The sequence below is a fragment of the Mucor velutinosus genome (assembly GCF_035048745.1).
Source record: "Mucor velutinosus strain NIH1002 chromosome Unknown tig00000093, whole genome shotgun sequence".
Taxonomy (NCBI): Eukaryota; Fungi; Mucoromycota; class Mucoromycetes; order Mucorales; family Mucoraceae; genus Mucor; species Mucor velutinosus.
This window is the reverse complement of record NW_027041907.1, coordinates 3,464,291-3,481,900: the sequence shown is the minus strand read 5'-3', so window position 1 is coordinate 3,481,900 and position 17,610 is coordinate 3,464,291. Positions and strand designations below refer to the sequence as shown.

Genomic DNA, 17,610 nt, shown 5'->3' with positions numbered 1-17,610 from the left:
TCAATTTATCATGGTAACCTTTTTTTTTTTATTTTTATTTTTTTTTATTTATTTAACGTTTCCCAACTGCTCCTGGCCAATTGCTGACTTACTACGGCCTTTGACCTGAATCGTCTGCATTGCTATTTGAGCCAATCATTGGCGGTTTCTACAGCTGTTGGATGTGGCATTTGACATCTGGCTCAATGTTATTGCTCTATAGGCATCATTGTCGTAGAGATTATTGTATGAAAGACAAGAAGCGAGGTAGAAGTTTATGTCAACCAGGTCACTCGAGGTATTATTATACAAGCAGTTTTGAAAAAGTGGCAATGTCACATTTTGCATTAGGATTCGCATTTGGAAAAGTAGTTCCGACGTTTGAATGGACTAAATATATAAATGAGCAACCAAAGCATTGAAAAACATTTAGACTGGACATTCATACTTTTTTAGTTTGCAACCCCCCCTCTCTCTCTTGCTATTTCAAAAAACATCAATTGCGTTCACAAGAGATGCATATCGCCAGCGAGCCAGAGCATATTAAAGTTCGCTTGATAGTTGCTTTGGATTGGCCGGATTTTAGTCGAAAATGGCTCAGTCAAAGTATTTTGAACTATTCGACTATCTAAGTTGTGATGATTGTCGCGTACCTCCCTAATAGGTTTCAAGAGTACTTTTCAAGGCGCATCTAATGGTGCCAACTGTGATTAGTATTTTCAATAAACTTTTTGAGCATTGTATAAAAAAGTGGAATGAGGTTTTTGGCAAATAGGTCGAGATTTTACATATGAAAGCCTTACAAAAAAAAAGTGGTTTTAGGGGGGTTGCGCTGGATCGAGGGCTATAACAAAAGTCTTCATTTTTAGAGTCAGAAACGCGGTTGCTTGATTTTTGGTGATTTTCCATGAGGTGCTCTTTAGGATGTCGAGTCGATTTTGAGTGATGATTCAAATGCGCCCATATTTTACCCTGTTTTGCAAATTTCCGAGCAAGAAAAAATAATGCAATTATGCTATCTGTTTATACCTGCATAGTTCTCATTGATACAAACGCGGGTCATTGCAGGGAAGTCAGATTGACAGACACAGGCCACTTGTAGAGGTTTCTACTTGGCATTAGAAAATCAAAGTGAATGGTCTTAAAACTAGGCCAGATCGTGGTTTGTCGCCAACAAGTTTTTATAGTTCCTGCTTTAAGAAAGGCTCTAGGAGAAACCCAATCTTCCAATCAAGAGCTACAATCCATCTCAAGATGATATCAGCATCCCTATAAAAATGGTTCAAGTCTTTCGTAGATTTTCCCTAAACAAGCAAGATCTTCCAATGGTGTGTGAAAAAAAAAGGAGGCCATCATACCGTCATAGGGTGATAAACTTTATTTTTTGAACTGATTATTATAGGTAGCAAGTGGGCCGCTACCAACAGTAGCAGCAGAGGCAGGCGTTTTAGACAAGTAGGGATAGGCTGTATGAGCCATGGCTTCTGATGAGAGTCTACTGGATGTGGTTTGCAAGTAATAAAGTTCGTTGGGATGGATAAATTGCTGTGTTGGTGTCTTGGTATTGTAGCGAAATCTGTCCAATACAGATTTACTATTGTCATTGTCAAAAGTCGGTTGCTGTTGTTGTTGATGATGATGATTAGACGAGAGGAGAGGTAGCTGAATTGTATTACTGCTGTTCTGGGTATGTCCACTGCTACTCACAGTAGCTGTTGGGGTACTGCATTCGCTATTATTAGCATCACCACCATCATTCATATCGTCATCTTGCTCGCTTTCATTGTTTGGCTTTGATTGTTCAGCTGGCGATGGTGACGACGCCAATATAGTTGCTGTTGCTGTTGCTGTTGCTGTCACAGGAGGTGGTGATACTGGAGAGGATACAGTCGAGCATGAGTCGTTGTTGCTATTCATCATGAGTGGAGGCAAATGAATCACATCGTTGATGTTCATGGCGCTGACAATGGGTGACGCAATGCACACAATATAGAGTTGATCAAACGTGGATTCATCAAACAGATCAGCGCCAAACGCGCCCCCCAGATAGAACCTGCAATTCATCTCCTCATAATCAGCATCTGAATCACTACGGCCCTTTCTAAATTTCAACTTCTGCTTGAGTGTCAAAGAGCCATTGGCAATGTTGAGCAAGCTGTCAAGTGATGAGGAAAAGAACTTTTCACTAGAGGACCTCAAGAGATTGTGAGGTAACCTTGTCTGTTGATGCTGTACTGCGTTATCCAGCAAGCAGCGATGCAACTTGGATAGACTGGACTGATTTTCACCAGGCACCAAAAAGTCATACAGTGAACGGTGTCCAAATTCTTGAGGATACAACTCCAGATACTCCAACGACTTGTCAGATATTCGGGCACAACATAAATCCATCGACAGAAATACCTACACATGTCTATAATTCAGAACTAGAAAGACATCAATCAACATGCAAGTCATCTTACTGTCATCATATCATTCGATGTTGCTGCAGAAACCATTGGAAAGACATCAACATTGATGCCGGGCATCATGCGATTATTGCTCATGTTTTGAGTGACAGCAGCTGGTGTAGTAACAGTGGAGGATACAGGCCGGATCTTGTTATTGTTTGCATCTCTCATCATCTTTGGCCGACCTCTCTTTTTATGTTGGATATCACGACATGTGTCTGCTTTATCTGTAGTAACACAGCGATTGCAAGGTCTTGAAACTAAAGCAAACGTATACATGTAAGATAGGAGATTTCAGACTGCAGGTGGGTGCTTACCATCACACGCTAAATGTGCCTTTTTACAGTTAATCTAGAATACAGAAGCGAATCAGTCATTCCATTTTAGAGTTTCAAGGAGTCTCTGCTATGTCACTTTACACATGCAGCCGACACATGCACTTTGTTCGGTCGTTTCTTTGTTTGTGGATGATGTACATCTTGTTGCTGCTGCTGCTGCTGCTGCTGCTGCTGCTGCGGAGGGGGCATAGGAGGACAATCAACATACATCAATGAGGGCAATGGAACCGGCCCTGAATGACTGGTGATATTGTGATAATTCATCATGGAAAAGCTAAAGAGAAAGATCAAAGAAACCTCCAGGTTACAAAAAGAAATTTATAGGAAAATTTCATAAATTTAGGGAATTTTTATTTCTCCTAATTCTCCGGTTGCAAGACATATAAATTCAGATGAGGATGTAAGGTTGAATGCACATTTCTTTTCCCTTTTTTTTTCTACCTTTTTTTCCACAGCGTCTACCATTGTAGAATGATGAAAATTCGAGATTGGCAAGCCCAGGCTTATTTTATGCACATTTCACCGTTCATGATGGAATCAGAAATTTATGAGCATATGTTGGGATGATCACATCCCCCCCCCCCTTATTTTAACATGGTCATTTTCTGCTTCTTGACATTAATTAAGCTGGCCCTTTTGTCCTTACATTTTAAATTGCCGTTTTAAGAATGTGGTTAATAATTAACCGGCTTGCAAAAGCAACTGAACTGGGGGAGAGGGGAGAACAACAGTGTAAAAACTGTAAAATGCCGAGAACTACTGATAGATCAAGGCATCCAATCATTAGGAGCTCAATGACGTATTGAACCCATTCATGAAAAATCTTTTGAAGGTAGTACTAGTCTAATTATGGCAAGTCAATACAATGCGACATCAGGGTATAAAAAGGTCCTTGATTTCATGTTTTAAATCCCTTTTTTTTTCCTTGTAAATTTTTTTCATTTTTTTTTTTCTCTATTTTGAAAATACCCCCTATAAAAATGACAGATTACAACAACGAAAAGTCTCTGCGCATCACTAATCTGGATCCAAGAGTGACTGAAGATGCACTGAAGGGAATATTCTCATTGATTTCTCCAATCGTCCATATCAAGATAACAAAAGATAACAGCAACGTAAGTATACATCACACTTCCCCCACCTCCTCCCCAACCATTCACTCTTTTACAAAACCATTCGGGGTTTACCTGGGATTTGTAATTTTCTCACACTTAAGCTATTTCGTACGACATTTTGCGATATCAGCTTCTATTTTTCTCGCTAATGGCTACGGCCAAGAAACTTTAGTGGTAGATCAAATCATTAGATTAGATCAATTCATCTTATCATTTTTAGCCAATGTGTCCCCCTTGGCCTCCCCTCCCCTCTCCCTCTCCACTGTTTCTGTAAACCCCCTCTAACCTAACGCTTTATTTCTCTTTAGGATGGTTTAAATTGTGGCTTTGTCGAATTCCATGAACATCAAGCAGCTGAACAAGCGTTACATGCGATGGACAAACGTACTATTTATAGCCAGGTAAGATATATACTCTCCACAAGCAATGTTTGTGTTCTCATCGTGTGTATTTGTATTACAGGAAATTGCTGTAAATTGGAATGATCAAGCTGCATCCAATGAAAACCAGGTTTTTGTCACTGATTTGGATCACAACATCGATGACTCTGGATTATGGAATGCTTTTGAAAAGTTTCATGTGTGGTACGTAACATGAGGGGGTGAAAAAAAAAGAAAGAGATTGGGAATTCATGTAAATTAACGATCCATCCATTATTAGTAACGCACGTGTGATAAACCCTGGAGAAGGTGTTGTTACATTTGAAAACAAAGCAGATGCAGAAGATGCTATTCGTTATATGGATGACACACTCGTTGGATCATCTCGTGTTCATTGCCACTGGCATCTGTCTTCATCAGCATCAGCATCAGATAACAGTGATTCCAACAGTGTCTCCTCAGCACACTCTAGACGCTCATCCACTGATAGTGACAACAATGTGATTCTATCCAACATGTCCTATGAGGAAATCTTTGCTCAAACACCCCTCTACAACACATCTGTCTCTATCCGTGGCCTGCCAAAAAACGTCATCTCCCAAGATATTGCTCCTCATTTACAGCAATACGGCTTTGTCACTGACATTCACATCAAGAAGGGAGAGGCCATTGTCAAGTTGGATACACATGCCAATGCAGCTACTGCTATATTTGCTCTACAAGGTGTCACTATTGCAGGAAAGCCTGTACGTCTGGGCTGGGTAAAAGACAGAGACATTCAACGCATCGATAGCCAAGACAACATGACAAGATCATTCAATGTGTTTTCTTCGGGCTACGTTCCTCCAAGCAAATTAGTGAACCGAATTACAAATACTTATGAGAATCACACCACAATGAGACCTCCCGCTCCCACGACTGATCCTGCTGGTGGAGAGCCTGGAGGTGGACACCACGGTTGGAATCAATACTATCAACAGCATTACAGCGCTGGTCATCTCACCATTTAAATATTCCCTCCCCACATCTCTCTCATTTGCATTGCATTTTTTTCCCCTACCTTCTTTAGCAATTATATATATCAACATCTCCACCCTTATTTTACTTTCGCATTTTGTGTATTATTTTTTTTTTCTTCAACAACAAACAACTTTTTTTAATAATAATAATAAAAAAAAAAAAAAAAAAAAACCAACAACTCTGTCCCCGTATAAACCGATTGGCTCATCATTTAGATTAAAATGGCATGCTCAAATGTCAATCTCTTCCTCATGTTCCATCTGTATAACATACTCTGGGAAAAATATCATACAAAAATCAAAAAGATAGTGTTTCCCCACACTGTTTTATTTTGGCGATATGCTTCTGATTTGCTTCTTGTAACCATGAGAACGTAATACAAAAAAAAAAAAAAATCATGTTTATTATTATGCTTGAAAAGAAGGTCGAGAAGAACATACTCTAGTTTTTCAAAACAAATCTAAATCTAGGCTTGCCTGCCTTGAAATCCTCTATGGCTTTAGGTGCCTCTGACATTGGGTAAGTTTGGAACCAGGGCTTAACGCCAGTCTTGGCTGCGAATTCGAGCATGTCCTCGATTTCAGCAGGGGAGCCGATGGCAGAACCACAGATGGTAACTTGGCTCATAGCGAGAAGCATAGGTCTGATCTCGGGGAAGTTCCATTCAGGAAGGCCGACGTTAATAAAGATACCGTTGGGTTGGAAGAGTGGAGCATAGGTCTCCCCTATATTTTTGTTATAATTAGAAAACCCCGGCCTTTACTATATACGTTGCAATTATACTTACATTGGAAGTCTTGGCCAGTACCAGTGCAAAGAATATGAGTGAACTTGTTCTTGTATTTTGCCAAGGCCTCTGAATCACTGGTATTCACATATTCATCAGCACCAAGTTCTAAAGCCACCTCCTTCTTCTTGTCATTGTGGGACATGCCAACCACCTTGGCGCCCATAGCCTTGGCCCAGAGAACTAGAATCAAATTTTCAATGATGAATACCATGGAACTATATTAGAATCTTCTCAACACTACTTACTGCCATAATGACCCAAACCACCAATGCCCATCACGCCGACAACAGAATCAGAATTGACGTTGTGGCGTTTGAGAGGTGCGTATGTGGTGACGCCCGCACAGTAGAATGTGCAAGCAACTTCGTTTGTGATGTTATCGGGAATCTTGAACACAAAGCGACAATCTCCTCTCTAGAAGCAAGTTGACATGTCGTTAGATGTTTGTATGTATATGCCAATTCAATACTAACCCAGTAGTCTGAATAACCACCATATGATTTGTCGCCATTGGGCCAAACACCATTGTAAGTACCTGTGAAGGCTGTGCGACACAAGTTTTCAAATCCAGTAGAGCAGGGAACACAATCGGGACGATGACAACTGCCAGATTGAGCTCCTACACCAATGCGGTCACCTACTTTGACGTTCTTGACTTTGGGGCCAACACGAGTACAGACACCAGCGATTTCATGACCAACTGTTTGAGCAATGCATCAATATACCGTTGCTAGCAATCCAGTATCGAAATGCCTTCAACTTACCACAGACAGGATACTTGGGAGTACCCCAATTGGCATCCATAGTGTGAATATCACCTATACATTCAAGCATCAATCACCAGCGGCTCAATTACGCATCAGTTGCATAGACTTACTTCCACAGATGCCACAATCAGTGACCTTCATGTCAACACTGTAATCGTCTTCAGCACGAAGCTTCAGTTCTTCCCATTTCATGGGCTCATCTAATGATGCAACATGTCAACATTTGCATATGCATTGCGCTTGAGTTGACGACTAAATGCCTACCTTTGCCGTGGCAGGCCCATCCGTGAAAAGTACTTGGTGCAGACATTGTTTGATATAGTTAAAGTAGAAAAGTGTTCTAATAAAGTAAAACCATCAAAAGAGTGTAGTAGTTTTTATACTAATTTTTTTTTTTTTTTTACAATCCCGAAGTCTGGTAAAACAAGGACTCTACCTCTGACATAATGAGCAAGGTTTCAAATGATAATTAATAATACGGATGGAAAAGCAAATACCCCTCCGAAACAAAGAGAGAAAGTTACCCATTCATATAGCTGCGGATCTATCCAGATTTGCGTCTAACGTTAGCTCATGTATACATTCTAGTATCGTAATGGCAGGTTTATCAACCGATGCACACCAAATCGGGACTTGCCTGATGCCACTACCTATTTTCACAATGGATAGATTTTGGACTTGATATTTGTTCAATCGACAATGATGTGTATACATCTCCACTTTTAGCATCTGTTTATGTAAAAAAAAAGGGCATTGCGCCTCGTCTTTGTCAGCATGCTGTTGACCACGGATAACTGGCTTACATTTACATTTGTTTTGGAACCATCTTACGTATTGGCTTTCCTAATTTGATAGTTTAATTTCAATCTCCCGTCCTTATCGCTCTACAAATGGAAACATAGCAGTATCACGATTTATAATTGTCATGATAGGCACTTTATAAAACAGCAATTATGCACATCATACATCATGGAAGATAATGGTGTCCATGAAAGCATACATTGCGGCAAGTTGTTATCGAATGTGGGGGGGGGGGGAGGGGCATATGAAAGTTGATAACAATTCTTTATGATCTCTGATTAACATTCTTATCTATCATATAAAGTTTTTTTAATATTAAAACCTAAAACTAATTGGAATAAAAGCTTCATATTGAATGCATGTCATTAGCATTGAAAAAGCGCTGGCATTTTTGATTAACAACCAAACGTAAGGCTCGTGCTATTAGCACTCTCTTGGTATGGCCCTTCAAACATTGCATAGCTTAATCTCAACAGCGGTAACAAAAGAATGAGCTACTCGTGGATAGTTGCTCTCACGTAATAGAAGTGTTATTAATATATATCTATGTACATTAATTCTTGTGCGAAGGAACCATCTATTTCTCAGAACAAATGCTATCCCCTCAAGATGAAAGACTTTCCTAACATTTATTGGTGTTTGTATATATGTGAGTTTAGCGTTGTAATAAAGGAGCCAGTTGATCTGAGCTACCAGTGCGTCAAATATGAGCCATTATGAGCGATTGGTAACTTTCATACTGCAGTTCAGGACAAGCGAATCCTTAGTGACCCTATCTAAAGAGCACTATATCTAACGTAGGGTCAATACTGCAGTGAAGAAATCTGGGTATCTCCGCATGGACTATACAGTCAACAATCGCTTTAAACTCTCCCTCATATCAGGAACATTTGTATAATTGCCAAAGCATCCACTTTGAAGACCTACATGTATTGACTCTCCAGGAAAACTGCAATCACATTGGCTCTGAATATTACATTCGTACAACTGCGTCGGTTTGGGGTTTGGGGGAGACTGCAAAAGAGCCCAGAATGTCGCCAAGACAACCTCGTTTCAACATATGCCAAGTCTATCTTTGATAGATGAGTGTCGCCTAATACAACATACCGCATGTTAATATACGTACAGACATTTCATTACAAAACCGGCTCACAACATGTTGTAGCCATTATGATTCACCAACAACAGACTTTTTCAATATTAGGCTTAACCCGATCTTGTTGCGTGTGACACGACAAAAATAAATGGTAAACCGATTTACTCTAAAACCTTAAATCGGCAGACATAATGTACTGAGAAAGCTTTCATATAATCCAACACGCATGTATCCGGTAAACTATACAACGCTGGCTCTTTTTATTTTGTCTGAAAAAGAGTTTTAGGGTTATAGATGATGTACTGCTGCTTCAATGAAGAATTTGGAAAAGCAATCCTTATATCCTAATGACTCTTTTGTGGTCATACTCTTTCATAAAGGCTTTACAATCCCGAATATATATACACAACATGGCACTGAAAACTTTTATCCGAGCAATCAAGGCATCATCTTCCTCGCCATGTATGCTCATTTTGTGCTGATGATCTTGACGCTAATGGATAATAATTTCGTAATTTTTTATGCAGTGTTTTACCAGCAACTGGAAAATCAAGCAGAAAGCAGAAAAGGAGCATAAATCAAGCAGAGGATGATCCTCGTTGACCGGAGTTGCTGAACCCTTTAGAAACGATTGGCTTGAGGTAATTTACTTATTGTTCTGTCGTATTCCCTTGCTTTAGCTTTTTTTTTCTTGTTCATTTTTCTTGTTTATTTTTCTTTTCATTTCTATTTCTATTTCATATATATATATACACACTCATTATGCCTCATCATATTACTGACAATGAGAGCAATACAGAAGAACTCGCTGAGGGATCTCGTAGCATCCTGTTGAACATTGCCTCTCAGCTGACAAAAGGCATGGACTTGGTAAATTGTTGATGGAAAGCGTGATAAGCAACATTGCCGTATTAAAACCATGTTAGCACCGAGTTACATTGCCAACATTTGTACTCGAACCTAGAAGTATGCTTGAACGTATCACGGACTTCATGGCACATCCTGAATTCATTTTGCCGTAAGTGTTGATCCTCTCAGCTATTAGCTTGTATTTATTTTATATTCCTGCAGAATCTCTGACATCGATGATGCTACCCAACGATTCATTGCGGTAGTCAAATGGTTCTTGAGTGGATGGCACATCAAGCCAAAGGTATATATTCATCTGGCATAAACGAATGTGCGCTTTTGCTAAACGTTATGTCGACATAGGGCGTCAAAAAGCCATTTAATCCTGTACTTGGTGAATTCTTCCGTTGTCGATACAAGTACCAAGATGGAACGGAGGCATTCTACATTGCCGAACAAGTATCCCATCATCCACCTGCTTCAGCTTATTTCTACACATGTCCTCAGCACCAAGTGGTCATCACTGGCGACTTGAGACCTAAATCCCGTTTCTATGGCAACAGTGTAGCGTCCTTAATGCAAGGTACAATCAACTTTATTCTGCCCTCAAAACACAATGAGCTCTATCAAGTCAAAATGCCCAACATGTATGCTCGAGGCGTATTGTAAGTTGATTGATGATATGAATACTGCTACGAATGCACAATTTAACCTATCCCTTCTTTCAAGGTTCGGCACAATGACGTTAGAATTAGGTGACGCTTCGACTGTCAGATGTGTTTCAAGTGATCTGATTTGCGAAATGGACTTTCAAACAAAGGGATTCTTCTCTGGTCAACCTAATTCTGTAGTGGGTAAAATCAAGAGAGAATCTACACAAGAAATTTTATACGAAATCAGCGGTCAATGGTCTGGAGAACTCTTTATCAAAAAGTACACACCTCCTGAAAAGAGTAGTATCACTGGATTGTTGGTAAGCATTGGGTTGTTTCGGTTTTGCATGAATAGTGTTGCTTAACCACTTCTCTACAATGTAGTCCCTCACAAAAAAGAGCACTAAAGACGAAGAGAAGCCTGATCTGATGGTAGATGTGCGCGACTATGTTAAATATCCCTTACAAGTACCAGAGAACCAAGACGAAAAGGAATCCAGAAGACTGTGGGCTAAATTAACTGAAGGGTTGCTAGCCAACAACCAAGACATGGCTACGGATGAAAAGACCAAAGTAGAGGATGAGGAGCGTGCTTTGAGAAAAGAGCGTGAAGCAAACAACATTGAATGGAAGCCTCGCTTCTTTGATGTGGATGGAGATGATTACAAATTCAAGGGCATAGACAAGTAAGTTGCTCGCTGCCGAGACCTTGCCGGTTCACTCGTATTCATATGCTTTATACTACAGATTGGACTTTGCAAATCCTCAAGGAATTTGTCAGGAACTAAGTGCTTTATTCTAAAAAGTGCTTTACTTTGTAACCAATGAATTCAGCTGCTTTTATTTGTTCCTTGGTAGCACCAACTCTTTCAGCACCCAAAATATGATCCTGCAGCTTGAGTGTCTCTTTAATAAAATGCTAAATATAGACCACAAAACATACACACTTACTTGAGGCAAGGCGTCCATCTGAATTAAACTCACAATCGCTTGCAACTCTGTATCGACAGCACTCAGATGTGTCGTATCAGAGATGATGTTTCCGTAGATCTCGTTTATGTACTGCCACAAATCCGGATGAGCGTCTTGTATCATCTTTTGTTTTTTCTCTGATCCTGTCCCATAGATTTGGTTGAAAAAACCCATGCCTCGTGCATTCCATAAGGTTGTGTTTCCATTGGCACTTGTAAATATGTCATGAGTGCTAATTGAATTAATTGGCGCTTGAGAACAGACTTACTTGAGAGCAGTTGTTCTAAGTAATGATCGATATTGAACGGACAAGTGATTGTACAGCGCAATTTCAGCATTTATCACCTGATTATATGCAAGAAATGAGTATCATGTAATACGAGCATCTTGTGAGCAGCGTGTTTTTTTTTTTTTTTTTTTTTTTTTTTTTACCCTTGGGCAACCACAGAGCACAATGCTCTTGAACATGGCATTTCGAATGTATTCTATCCACTTGATTTGGTCCTCCACCGAATCAATTTGGTCCAGATAGTGGTTCATGACAATAGGAACGCCTTGAGGGTGATTGGACGCAGTAAAGCCAACGCACTACAAGTGTATACGTTCCATAAATCGTTGTTTTACACATGTTTTTGGGGGGTTTACCAACAGCATTGCTACTAAAGGTGGCATTAATGCCTCGACTTTGAGTTGAGATAACTGAACATAAGTTGCAGTCAGATTCATATTTTTTTTTTAAAAAAAAGAGAAAGAGAGAGAAAGGAGCAGAGAAAAGAGAAATGATACGCGCACGGCATTCTCTGTTAATGTGACATGTAGGTACATGATTATAATCAACAATCCGTTGGGATTATGTGTGTTATTACCCCCCCCCCCTTTTTCTCGGCCTTTTAATCAAGGAATAAATTGCATTAAATTTACTATCATGATGCCCTTTCCTTCTTTACTTTCTTTTTTTAGATTGCTTGCTGTAGAATGTCCCCACCAAATTACAAGCTAAAGCCGCTTTCTCCTGCGATATCAGCCTTTCAATTTCCCGGGAAACAGCCTGAAAGCCCTCTCAGATGCGTTACAAGTCCAGTGGTGCCTGATGATTATTTCGGCCAACCCATCTCATCCAACAACAGCAACTACAGCAAGGGAAAAGCTGCAATCACTCTTGCGCATACAGATAGCAAAAACGAGTACATTTACAGAAACAAGATTGTTGTTCTGGACAAAGAGACCAAGCAGAAACTGCGAGATATGGGAGAAATACCACTTGAGAACGAATGGACCTTTTGGTATGACAAGTAAGTATTGTTCATAAAAGCGGATTCCAATTTTAATTCTTTGCCATCCTGGATAGATTTGTGCCTAATCTACCAGCAACTGATTATGAAGCGAATCTACAGGTCATTTCTTCAGTGAAAACAGTGCAGGTGCGCTTTGTATTCGGCCGTGAAAGCAAGTTTCCTAATGCAAATCATAGAAATTTTGGGCTGTTCACAATAATATTGATGGTCCTGATAAACTTGGATTCAGGAGTACTTTTCATTTTATGAAGAAGGGCATCAAACCAATTTGGTATTGCTTTAGATTTATATATATATACATATCCAGATAACCTGACAAATGCACCATAGGGAAGATCCTCGCAACGAGTATGGTGGCTCATACAACTTTAAAATCAACAAACAGCATACGGTTTTGGCATGGAGGGACATTTTGGTATTGCTCATTGGCGAGAATATGGATTGGATCAAGAATACAGTGTACGGCGTCTCTGTGTCTTGTCGCCAACATGTAGACAACTACCAAATCTGGACTGCACACAGCAATTCAAAGATCAGTGATACACTGGTGAGATCAACATTGACAGAATTGTTGTATCCTGCTGATATTCAATCCTTTTATTTTAAAAGTAAGTGTGTATAACAGTGATTTAACCATGTACTGACATGATGGATGTACGCATAGTGCATACATCCCATGCTGATTTCAAGCCAACAACACCAACCACGCCCACTCTGATACTGAGACCAATAGAATCGAGAACCAAGATTACAGAAGAAAGCATCGAGAAGGTGGTTCAGGATATCGAAAGGCTCAAATTACGGGTGCAATGATGAGTGTACACATACAAACTCCATTGAAACGCGTACAGTGGCTTATTTGTGTGATATTTTAAACATTTTGTTCTTTCCATCTCTCTTTCTTTTCTTTACCTTTATACCTTTATCATAATAAAATCAACATGAGCTCATTATCTGCTGTAGAAGCTAAACTCGAGGCTGAATCAAAGGCTTTTCAATTATTACAAAAGGGTACTCATAGACACACTCACGAGAATGTGATCAAACGCATGTATTGATACAACACATGTTTAGAACTTTCCCAAGTGATCGAGTCAAGACAACGTTTAGAATCGCAACAACAGGAAAACGAACTTGTCAACACTGTAAATAACATCAACAACTCTCATTTACGAAACAACAAAGACATTAAAATTGCACATGTGTAGGAATTTGAGCATTTGGATGAAGACAGCAATATTTATAAACTTATCGGCCCCGTCTTGGTCAAGCAAGATAAGAGTGAAGCTGCTACCAATGTCAAGAACAGACTTAATTTGATCTCGAGCGAAATGTGAGTAACTCAAACGAGTACTGACGACTATACCGTGCCAACTCACAACTTTTTATTGTCTCTAGTAAACGTGTCGAGACTCAACTCAATGAATTAACACAAAAATCAGAGGCCAAAAAACAAGAGGTAGGATGATGCGAGTGCAAGAAAACTTGAACAATTGGTTAATTTCTAACGTCATTATATACAGATTGGTCAATTGCAAATGCAATATCAACAATTGGCAGCAAAGAAATAATAAACTCAAATCTATTTTTTTGACATGTTTTTCATGGCAAATACATCTTGAACGGACACGGTAACCTCATCTTGCTCTTGCTCGTCTTCATTGATCAGATCCAGTTCATCTCCTTGTTCCTCGTGCTCCTGTGGCTCCACTTCATATTCGTGATAATCATCATATCTCTTTTTCTGATGCTTTTTGATGTCGAATTTGCCACCTTTTGTACTTGTTTTACCAAACCCATAGACATAGACAAAAGTAATGGTATTAGGAAGGTCTATTGATGTGAGAATAACTTGCTTCCAATCTGATATTTCAGGTGTATAGTTGGCAGTCAATTCAAGTGTCTATGGAAGCAGAGGTCAGTTTGCCTTTATCATACACCTGCCCAACATGACTACTACGTACCTTGATAGCCAATTGATCTCCAATGGATGGTATATTTGATTCGAAATCAGCAACTGGAAGCTTTTCATAATCGACAGGGGCATCTGTATCAATGGCTGCGTTGTTGATGAGAGGTGCAGTGGCATTTACGTCTACCATGGGAGCTGTTGCTGGGGATTCAAATACTGTCTCGTCAGCATTATCATGGCTTGGGTTGTTTGCATAAAATAATGTGGGCATTTGATGAATAGGTAAATGATTCTCGGGCATGCGGTAGCCTTTGTATTTTGGTTCAGATTCATTGCTTGTGATGAAAGCTCGACCGTACATATTTCGACTTGGTAGTTTATCTACTACCATCCGCTCCTCAATAACGCTCTGCTGTTGCTCTTCTACCTGTCGTGGTTGCTGTGGTTGCTCTTGCTCTTGATAATACACATGAGATCTATTTTCTGCCTTGGATCCTTTCATGTGGTTCTTTTTTTTGTTCTTGTTCTTCTTTAAAAGTTTCTCTGAGGGCTCATCCAAGGTAATTTGTAAATTCTCGACATGCAATTCATGCACGGCGTCGTGCTGTTGTTCTACTATTGGTTGCTGCTCTTGCTGCTCCTCGACAATGGAGGTGGGCTCTGAAAGCATTTGGATAGGAGCCAAAGCGTCTTCCTGAAGCATACGATAGCGTTGTTTTATTAGCTTCTTTCGCATATTTCTCTTCTTTGTCCTGTCGAGACCTTCGAATGGATTTCGCTTCTGCTTGTTGGCGACTCTTGTAGTGGGATGAGTGAATGGGTCTGTTGTGGATATTGAATCTTTCTTGCTCTCTGTCTTGGCCTCCTTTTGATCCTTCTTCTTGTCTAATGTCTTGTCCGTGCCCTTCTTCTTTACTGTCTTTACCTTCTTGGCTTTGTCTTTAGCAGCGTCAGTTTTGCTGGTGGTAGGTGTGGTGCTTGATTTGGACTTTTTTGTCTTCTTTACAGGACGTGTACCCAATGCATCGTCTTTTTCGGGTTCTGTTGGTGATACAGCTAATAATGCATTGCATTCAGTTTATCGAAATGTCATACCAAAAGCCCCTTTCTAAACTTACGTGATTTTCGCTTTTTGACAGCAGTTGGCTTTTTGACGTGATCACCTTTTAATCTACAAATGTGTTGTTTAGTGAACAAGCAGGCAAAGAAACAAGAAGATGGACAAACATTACATGACGAGATCACCGTCACGCAATAGATCTTTGGTGATGCTTTGTGGCAAGAGTTCAAAACCATCCATTGACAGTTTCAGGTTGATGGCTTCAGTCGAAAATTTAAATTGATCCACCATCTTTTTGGCGAGTTGATGGATGGATTGCTTTTCTAGCTTCTCGCTTATGGGAAACCAACATTGATGCTTTGGTAGAGGCGATGCTGTGGATATCTTGATACGCATGCTATCGCTGCTGTCAAATAACAGTTTGCAGGTGAATATGAAAGAAAAAGGTCAAAGGTGAATTGTAAAAAAAAAAAAAATATATTTATATATATTGCTTTATATAGTGTGACCACCTACAATCGCTGAAGCAATGACTTGGCCACCAGCCAGCGGCTAGCCAAAGCTGATTAAGGCCCTGTCCAACTTTCGTTCCAGATTGGCCAGATTTTTGTCAGAATCGACTTACTTCATCTATTTTTTACGATTCGACTATATGAATCAGGATAATCATCCTATACTTCCTAATGCATTCTTGGAGTACTTTTCGAGGCGCATTTGATGGTGTCAATTATGATAGGTGTTTTTAACAAGCATATTGAGCAATTTCAGAGAATATGTAATGAGGTTTTGGGCCTACATGTCAAAATTTTGCATATAAAAGTCTCATAAACAAAGTGTCAAGAGCTGTTTTGGATTGAGAGAAACATGTTGCTCTAATACATGCTATAGCAAAAGCCTTATTTTTTGCAACCAAAAAGGCAATCTTTTGATTTTTGGCGTTTTTCGATGAGGTACCCCTCATGGTTTGGAGTCGATTTTGACAATCTCAAAAAAAAAAAAAAAAAGTTGAGTAACAGTGTCAATAAGTAACTGCCAGATGAGAGCAATTGTTTGGTGCTAATCTGATGGTCTAAAGCGGCTTTTAACATAAGAAGCCATGACCCAAATACATTATACAAGAGCCAGGTTCATTGATAAAGGCCATTTATACTGGAGAGAGAGAGAGAGCTCTTATCATGTGTTATATGAGAGGCAAATAATAGAATTAAAGCAAACGAATAATCACTTTATTCATCATGAACACGTTTTCAATCGAGTCTAGTACGTACAAAAAAAAAAAAATACATATACATATACAAAAGAACAGAGCAGAACAGAACAAAGAAAAAGCAAACAAAAACAAAATATATACAAAGCAGTTAAGTAAGCACAGCCCACTTTTTAACATTGGAATTTACATAATCCTGAACCTTGCAGGACTTTTCAACAACCTTGACTTTAGAAGAGATCTTCCTGTTGAGCTGTTGATAAGCAGAGAACTGAAGTACAAAGAAATCAATTTGACAGCCACCCATACTCCAGCTACGATCATCGACACGCACGCAACCATTGTGTTTCTTGCCATTGGGGAGTGAGACGCCATCCAAGTCCTTGATATACAATGTTGTGCCTAATTTGATATCGTTGGAGGCGACACTGGCCCAAGGTGTCAGTGCTTTACTGTTGGATCCCAAACCATAGGGCGTCTTTTTACGATCGACCTTCATAAAGACGTTTTTGCCGCCTGACCCCAAGTTGACCATGATACCTGACTTGAGTAAGCCTGTGCCTTCCATTTGGAACTTGTTATAGGTAGTCTTGGATACTTTAGAAATCTCTTTGCTGTTCTTGTCCTTGAGTTTCTTTGTTTTTGACCCACTGAGTGTGATACTCTTGCCTTTGTTGTTCATGTCCTTGTCGCCTTCCTTAGGGATCCAATAGTAGGTCAGTCTGACCGAGGATTTATAACAAGATGGGATGCTTCGTTTGTCAAGTGGAGCAGCATGCAGGGTCGTCAGTAAGAGGCAAGCCGCAATGCATGCCATGGCGGTGCTACAAGCAAGTGAGAAGGATTGCTTCATGATGTTGGATATAAAATATAGTATTCACAGAATAACTAGCAAGTGTTTACAGAGAATAGATGCGATCAACGCT

General features: G+C 39.7%; 9 protein-coding genes across 9 annotated transcripts; 4 read left to right on the top strand and 5 right to left on the bottom strand.

Annotated features, from left to right (window-relative positions):
• Positions 1–1,356: 1,356 nt before the first annotated feature.
• ATC70_002894 (uncharacterized protein) lies at positions 1,357–3,034 on the bottom strand (the record flags this gene model as incomplete). Its single annotated transcript, XM_064822264.1, has 4 exons — positions 1,357–2,382; positions 2,442–2,689; positions 2,747–2,780; positions 2,849–3,034. 4 exons carry the CDS (start codon positions 3,032–3,034, stop codon positions 1,357–1,359), a joined length of 1,494 nt encoding a protein of 497 aa, XP_064681950.1.
• Positions 3,035–3,747: 713 nt separating this feature from the next.
• On the top strand, positions 3,748–5,272 carry UTP25 (rRNA-binding ribosome biosynthesis protein utp25; the record flags this gene model as incomplete). Its single annotated transcript, XM_064822263.1, has 4 exons — positions 3,748–3,882; positions 4,191–4,283; positions 4,345–4,466; positions 4,543–5,272. 4 exons carry the CDS (start codon positions 3,748–3,750, stop codon positions 5,270–5,272), a joined length of 1,080 nt encoding a protein of 359 aa, XP_064681949.1.
• Positions 5,273–5,723: 451 nt separating this feature from the next.
• Positions 5,724–7,149, bottom strand: ATC70_002892 (uncharacterized protein; the record flags this gene model as incomplete). The annotated part of the gene is made up of 7 exons (XM_064822262.1): positions 5,724–6,007; positions 6,070–6,252; positions 6,318–6,486; positions 6,546–6,772; positions 6,837–6,890; positions 6,950–7,039; positions 7,104–7,149. 7 exons carry the CDS (start codon positions 7,147–7,149, stop codon positions 5,724–5,726), a joined length of 1,053 nt encoding a protein of 350 aa, XP_064681948.1.
• Positions 7,150–9,498: 2,349 nt separating this feature from the next.
• On the top strand, positions 9,499–10,928 carry ATC70_002891 (uncharacterized protein; the record flags this gene model as incomplete). The annotated part of the gene is made up of 6 exons (XM_064822261.1): positions 9,499–9,606; positions 9,663–9,754; positions 9,808–9,889; positions 9,949–10,250; positions 10,315–10,558; positions 10,623–10,928. The coding sequence occupies 6 exons, from the start codon at positions 9,499–9,501 to the stop codon at positions 10,926–10,928; spliced, it is 1,134 nt and encodes a 377-aa protein (XP_064681947.1).
• A 103-nt stretch (positions 10,929–11,031) lies between these two features.
• ATC70_002890 (uncharacterized protein) lies at positions 11,032–11,936 on the bottom strand (the record flags this gene model as incomplete). Its single annotated transcript, XM_064822260.1, has 5 exons — positions 11,032–11,133; positions 11,190–11,421; positions 11,479–11,555; positions 11,643–11,798; positions 11,856–11,936. The coding sequence occupies 5 exons, from the start codon at positions 11,934–11,936 to the stop codon at positions 11,032–11,034; spliced, it is 648 nt and encodes a 215-aa protein (XP_064681946.1).
• A 249-nt stretch (positions 11,937–12,185) lies between these two features.
• On the top strand, positions 12,186–13,318 carry ATC70_002889 (uncharacterized protein; the record flags this gene model as incomplete). The annotated part of the gene is made up of 5 exons (XM_064822259.1): positions 12,186–12,502; positions 12,559–12,631; positions 12,682–12,776; positions 12,836–13,113; positions 13,170–13,318. The coding sequence occupies 5 exons, from the start codon at positions 12,186–12,188 to the stop codon at positions 13,316–13,318; spliced, it is 912 nt and encodes a 303-aa protein (XP_064681945.1).
• A 128-nt stretch (positions 13,319–13,446) lies between these two features.
• Positions 13,447–14,076, top strand: nmt1 (Glycylpeptide N-tetradecanoyltransferase; the record flags this gene model as incomplete). The annotated part of the gene is made up of 5 exons (XM_064822258.1): positions 13,447–13,516; positions 13,580–13,650; positions 13,714–13,838; positions 13,904–13,964; positions 14,029–14,076. 5 exons carry the CDS (start codon positions 13,447–13,449, stop codon positions 14,074–14,076), a joined length of 375 nt encoding a protein of 124 aa, XP_064681944.1.
• Positions 14,077–14,087: 11 nt separating this feature from the next.
• GCN20 (ATP-binding cassette, regulator of translational elongation) lies at positions 14,088–15,873 on the bottom strand (the record flags this gene model as incomplete). Its single annotated transcript, XM_064822257.1, has 4 exons — positions 14,088–14,408; positions 14,470–15,473; positions 15,536–15,588; positions 15,650–15,873. The coding sequence occupies 4 exons, from the start codon at positions 15,871–15,873 to the stop codon at positions 14,088–14,090; spliced, it is 1,602 nt and encodes a 533-aa protein (XP_064681943.1).
• Positions 15,874–16,835: 962 nt separating this feature from the next.
• On the bottom strand, positions 16,836–17,537 carry ATC70_002886 (Eukaryotic translation initiation factor 3 subunit L (eIF3l); the record flags this gene model as incomplete). The annotated part of the gene is made up of 1 exon (XM_064822256.1): positions 16,836–17,537. One exon carries the CDS (start codon positions 17,535–17,537, stop codon positions 16,836–16,838), a length of 702 nt encoding a protein of 233 aa, XP_064681942.1.
• Positions 17,538–17,610: the final 73 nt, after the last annotated feature.